The following is a 6,000-nucleotide window of genomic DNA, read 5'->3' as shown; positions in this document are numbered from 1 at the left end:
GGTGGTTCATGAACAGTGCAGGCAACTTCCCCAGAAAGTCTTTAAAGTACCGAAAAATAGCTGGCTTCCTGAGGGGAGCCGCCCCCATGGCTACTACTTTGCTGAGCAGCGTTAGACTAAACTGCAGTATTACAAATTGGTAGTGCTAAGACCAACTTTGAATCACAGTTAACACATATGAGCAGATAGGGTCTGCAGATGAAAATGTGTTTCCTGGTGGTCAAGACGCACTTGGAGGTCCAGGAGCATCTGGCGCAGAGACAGTATTTTGAGCTTGTTCTGTTGAGAGGATAAAGAAGTAAATGGTTTAAATCATGTCTCCCTATTCTCTGATGGCACCTCCATTTATGGCAAATTTGTGCAACAAGACAAAAAACGCTGCGGCCAGAATCGAGAGGTGCGCTTAAAAACACTTCCTTGCAGAACGATAGTAGTCCGGGGATTAAGAGAGAAAAAGGAAAGTAGCTCTTGAAGATACTTTTTTTGATCCAGTCCTTTCCTCTGAGTATATTAATAAGGTGAGATGGTCTGTTCAAGGGTTTCCGGAGCCTAAGAAGGGTTAGTGAAAGTGGTCCGAAGCTCCAGCTTCTTTTTTAAAAGTGGAATTGGCTCTGATGATGTGGAAGAGACTGCATCGGAGAAAGGCACTGCAGAAGCTCTGAAGGTTCTTGGGAGTAAGGCTGTTTCATTAAGGAACAAGATTTCTCTTTTCTATCATTTTTTTGGGGGGAGGATTCCTTGGGGAGTTACCCTTTGAGAAGGAACTTGAGGGAAGAGGAACTGCTTTGGATTATCATTACCAGTGTGTGCCAAAAATTTAATAATTTGGCCTCTAGCACCCTGGACAAACACTATTCATAGGATAAGGGGTTGTGGTCTTATCACAGTTACCATATGAATATGTTGTGTGGACAGAGATTAAACTCTGAAACCTTCAAATATGACATTTGCCCTAATCCCTATCAAATCTGCTGATGGATTGCAGCAATAAGACTACAGAAGAGACGTGGAACTGGGTCGATGGGGTGCAGATAAACAGAAACTGATGTCCGCACAGTAGTTGACATTAACTCTAGTTTGAGATCATCACATCCGGAGTGGACAAAGCCATGAATAGTGGCATAAGGCACCATATGGTGGCGCTGGATAGCTATTGTTTGGGAGGGGTGGGGGGACAGGATCCAGTCTGGAGCCTGGAAGATATTCATAATAAGAACAGCTGCAGAAAGAATTATCCATTAGAATTTGTGGGAATCCACCTGCAATTGCTAGGCCTCTTCCACATGCCTTTACAATTCTAAAGTAATGTTTGGAAGACACAGCTGCATATGGTGCTAAATGTGTGGTCAATGGCACTGAACTCTCCCATTTCTGAATGTGGTATGAGAGAAATGAAGTCTTCACTTGAAATATTGGTGTAGAGGGGAAGAAATGAAGAAAAACACAGGTAAATGTGAAATTGCCCTTTTAGCGGAAGTAACCACGTAGTTCCTCATTTAATGACCACATCAGAGACTCAAACTATGTGATGTGGTGAGGAAGTATTTTGAAAGGAAAACTATAATAGTAATGTATCTAAACTGACACAAGAGATGAAGAAAAACACAGGTAAATGTGAAATTACCCTTTCATTGGAAGTAACCATGTAGTTCCTCATTTAATGACCACATCAGAGACTCAAACTATGTGATGTGGTGAGGAAGTATTTTGAAGGGAAAATTATAATTGTAATGTATATAACTAACACATGCTTAGCATATGACTTATGCGAGCAGGGTCCAAAAATATCCAACATAACCTGTCAAAAGGCCTTGTCCATAGAAGGGTTGGCAGGATCTTTTTAAACTATGGCTTCATCTTTTTCAGAACTGAAATCGGCTCCCACAATGAGGAAGCAACCATCATCAAGAAAAGGCACCTCTGAGTCTCCAAAAGGTCAAGGAGCAGGACTCTTAATGCGAGGAAGGAGTCCTCCTTATGGTGTTTTTTTTAGAAGATCACTAGGGGAATCAATTCTTGTCAGCAGACACTTGTGAGATAAGCGCTAAAAAGATGTCTGCAACCTTTTCAGTGCATACACATAAAAATCCTTCAGAAATCAATTCTGTGCAAGCGAAAATTACCTCTGGTTCTGCATTATGTGTACTGAAATTATGAAATTCTCCAAGGAAATGAGACATGGATTGCATTTTTTCTTGAAAAATTAGTCAAGGTGTCTTTAAGAGATTAAAGCTCTTTGGAAACTGAAGATTACTCACTATGATAACCACTTTTCTTCTGCATGGCTGTTACTGGGCAATCCTTATGAGCCAAAAGAAGCTGTTTTAGCTGTGCAACTTCATTTCTCAGCAGTGTGACTTCATTCTAGAGGGAAGGAAAGAGCTTTTTAAGCATCACAATACACACAGTATAGAGAGGTAAGAACAAGGCACATACCCCTAGATTCATCAAAGTCCCGTTTTGCGAGTCCTTAATAGCGATTATTAAGGAATCGCTATTAAGGACTTGCAAAACGGGATTCATGAATAAATTGCGATTCCTACATATCCATTCGATAAAGGCCCATAGGAATGAATGGGGAGTTATTCCTTATTTGAGATTAGCAATTTGCTAATCGCAAATAAGGATGCGATTTCAAGGGTGCCAGGGGTGTCCAAAGGACACCCTGTAGCACCCCTGAAATGGAAAATTCGACTTATGTTGCGCACACACATGTCCAAAGGACATGTGTGTGTAACATACAACTGAGAAAAATGCACAAAAGTGCTTTTTTCTCAGTTTTCGCTATTTACCACGAAGTCACGACTTCGCGGTAAAGAGCGGCAAAAAATAGCGAATTCGCAATTTATTAATGGTTCATGAATAGCATTTAAGGAATCTCAAATTGAGATTCCTAAATTCCGCGATCGCAATTTGAAAAATCGCAATTTTTTGCGGTTTTTCAAATTGCAAGTTCATGACCCATTGATGAATTCCAAATGCCATTTTTGTGGGCGCAAACGGACGAATTCTGCGATTCGCACCGTTTCCGCCCGCAAAAATGCTTCATGAATCTAGCCGTGAGTTTTTACATTTTTCAAATACTACATCTGTTCACCTTATTCACAAACTTTTCAGGTGATTTATTATATTTGTTAGCAAAGATTTGAATGGTGCATTTTAAACTCCAATTACTTGGAAGAGACTCAAAGATCCCCTGAACAATTCATAAAGTTATAAGAAATACAGCACCCCTTTCAAAGAAAATAAAGAAATCTGAATCCGAAGAGGCGCTCCTGATTCACTGAGAAAAATCAGACCAAACAAGGTAACATGCAATACAATTTCACCATTTATATGTTTGATGAGGTTACTCATTACAACTCACCCTACAGTGCAAATCTCAAATCTACAGTCTGAAAATATAATTAACTAAAATGTACTCTTTACTGGTAACAACCTATTTTAAACCCTATAAGAAGTTTAAAGCATAATAGTTGGTAAATCCGGCTAATTGGACTGTTCTGTAAGATGTAGATAGGTTACTGGGCTCCTGTTCTGAACTCCAGCAGTAGACATTAAAAAGAGGACACAAATCAACTAATTACTATAAACTGATACCTCCTAGGTCACTAGCATAAAAAAGGTGACAAACAGTGTTTACTATAGAAAACAAAATAAGTAGAGGCTGTCCTTGTAAGCCAGGGTAACAGCCATCAATGAAGGCTGTTTATCAGAGGTACTAGACCCCTTAAGGGAATCAATAAGAAATAATTATTTGGGCATCCCTATCAGTGAACACTTATGTTGAATTCAAAATGTACTATTCGTTATCACTACAGTGATAGAGATCACTGTAATTTACTGATCATAAAATATAAAGATCACAAATTCTCTCTCACATGAAATAATGGACTTATGTGATCATTACAGGATCTGACTAGCAATTCTCTCAGCAAAATACAGGATTCCCACTGTGCAGTTCATGATCTCTAACTCTTTGCGATCACCCTAAAAAATACAGCAGCTAATTCACATTTGCTGATACCTAACGAAAACCTTGCTAGAGCATTAAAGCAAGTAGATCTTGCATTTGTGGTTTAGTTTTTACAACATTATTTTGATCAGAAAGACTTGACCTATCTCTCAGTTTATGGTTAGGTTTTCCTAATACATGAAAATTAGTTATTTCACAACTCAAAGATGCAATAGATGACTGTTCAAAGGCTCAAGGAGAGGTAAATTTGTAGGTGAAAGGAGACAAGATGGGCTGCTGTCCCCAAAAGTAAACGGAATAAGAGTACGTAAGGGTCAGGAACAGTAGCATACTCTGGCAGCGTGGAAGAACTCACAGTGCCCTGGAGGCAAGCGAACCGAGACTCATGTATAGGACTGCTGGCATTTTGAGACTTTGGGGCACTTGACGAAGGAATATGCTACTTACCAGTATGCATCTGTTCTTGGCATGCAGGGCTGCTGACATTCATATCTATTAATAACAAATAGGGCCGGCTCTAATCAGTAAGGCTGAGCCAAAAACGCAATACCAAGGAAGAATTGCCAATACTGATCCTAGATTTCAAGAAAATAAATCAACAGATATAAAGACCACAGTTCAATGTATCTGTGTGCTACTAAATAGCAATTTATTTGAAAAAAGAATTTTTTGTTTGAACACACTTTTAAATCAATACTGATGTTCAAAAGACATCACAATATATAAGGAGGGACAATCAAAGGAAGGACACTAGCTGTTCATGTCTGAGACTTGTGCACTTAGACTTTTGTTTAAACTGTATTAATTGACATTGTGAACTTTATAACTTTGTGCACCAAAGTGTATATTTGTAAATAATAAGAAAAGCTATTAGTAATACAGTGGACCTAGCACTCATCCCACTGGTTTACACAAATCCTTCACCAGTGGCCATTGAGTGCACTGTATGATTGTGTTTTGAATGTAATGGGCATGACTGTGAGATGTGTGAAAATTATGAATGATGATTTGAATGAGTTTTTCTATTCCATTCTAGTGTCCTTCCTTTGATTGTCCCTCCTTATATATTGTGCTGTCTTTTGAACATCAGTATTGATGTAAAAGTGTGTTCAAACAAAAAATTCTTTTTTCAAATAAATTGCTATTTAGTAGCACACAGATACATTGAACTGTGGTCTTTATATCTGTTGATTTATTTTCTTGAAATCTAGGATCAGTATTGGCAATTCTTCCTTGGTATGACATTCATATCTATGCATAGACCGCCTAGTGTTGGGTCCGGATGATTGCACCTTGTTGTCCTGGAAGAGTCTTCGAAGTATCACGAGATAGGTGACTCCTCCCCTGGACTACAGTGCGCATGGGCATCTTCTCCATCCTCAGATTGTTTTTCGCCATTGTGGCAGAGATGGAGATAGTAAGGTAAGAGATGGCCATGCAAAAGATAATGCTGCAGCTGCGAAAGGCACCGGGGAGGAGGGCTGGCGATATGAATGGCAGCAGCCCTACATACCAAGAACAGATGCATACTGGTAAGTAACATATTCCGTTCGAGGCATGTGGGCTGCTGAATTCATATCTGTGCATAGACTGTATAGAAGTATCTCCTGTAGCGGTGGTTACCTGTGCCAGCTGCAGCAGTTTGAAAGAGAGTTTTGAGGACAGCTTGGCCTACAGCAGCTTGCTGCTTTGCTTGCACGTCTACACAGTAGTGTTTTGTGAAAGTGTGTATGGTAGTCCATGTGGCTGCTCTACATATGTCTTCAAGAGGAAAATTTCCTAGGAAAGCCATGGATGCCCCCATTTTTCGCGTAGAGTGTGCTCTTGGGGGGGGACAGTTAAAGTGCGTTTAGCTTTTTGATAACATATTTGAATGCATTTAACTATCCATCTGGCTATTCCCAACTTTGATATTGGATTTCCTTTATGTTGTGGTGAAAAAGCAATAACTGCTTTGTTTTCCTAAATGATTTTGTTCTGTCCACATAATAAAGCAGAGCTCTCTTAACATCCAGTGTGTGTAG

The 6,000-nt window shown here is 39.5% G+C and overlaps 1 protein-coding gene across 3 annotated transcripts in view; it reads right to left on the bottom strand.

Annotated features, from left to right (window-relative positions):
• Positions 1-724: 724 nt before the first annotated feature.
• The window catches only part of ATF2 (activating transcription factor 2), a 403,773-nt gene continuing 398,497 nt past the window's right edge, over positions 725-6,000 (bottom strand). For all 3 annotated transcript variants that reach the window (XM_086948508.1, XM_086948506.1, XM_086948507.1), the window contains exon 12: positions 725-2,364. In XM_086948508.1, coding sequence (XP_086804634.1) covers positions 2,251-2,364 — 114 coding nt within the window. In that variant the 3' untranslated portion in view covers positions 725-2,250. The remainder of the gene's footprint in view (positions 2,365-6,000) is intronic.

Source organism: Lissotriton vulgaris, unplaced genomic scaffold (genome assembly GCF_964263255.1).
Source record: "Lissotriton vulgaris unplaced genomic scaffold, aLisVul1.2 SCAFFOLD_798, whole genome shotgun sequence".
In the NCBI taxonomy this organism is placed as follows: Eukaryota; Metazoa; Chordata; class Amphibia; order Caudata; family Salamandridae; genus Lissotriton; species Lissotriton vulgaris.
The sequence above is the reverse complement of the archived record's forward strand: the minus strand, read 5'-3'. Positions and strand labels throughout refer to the sequence as shown.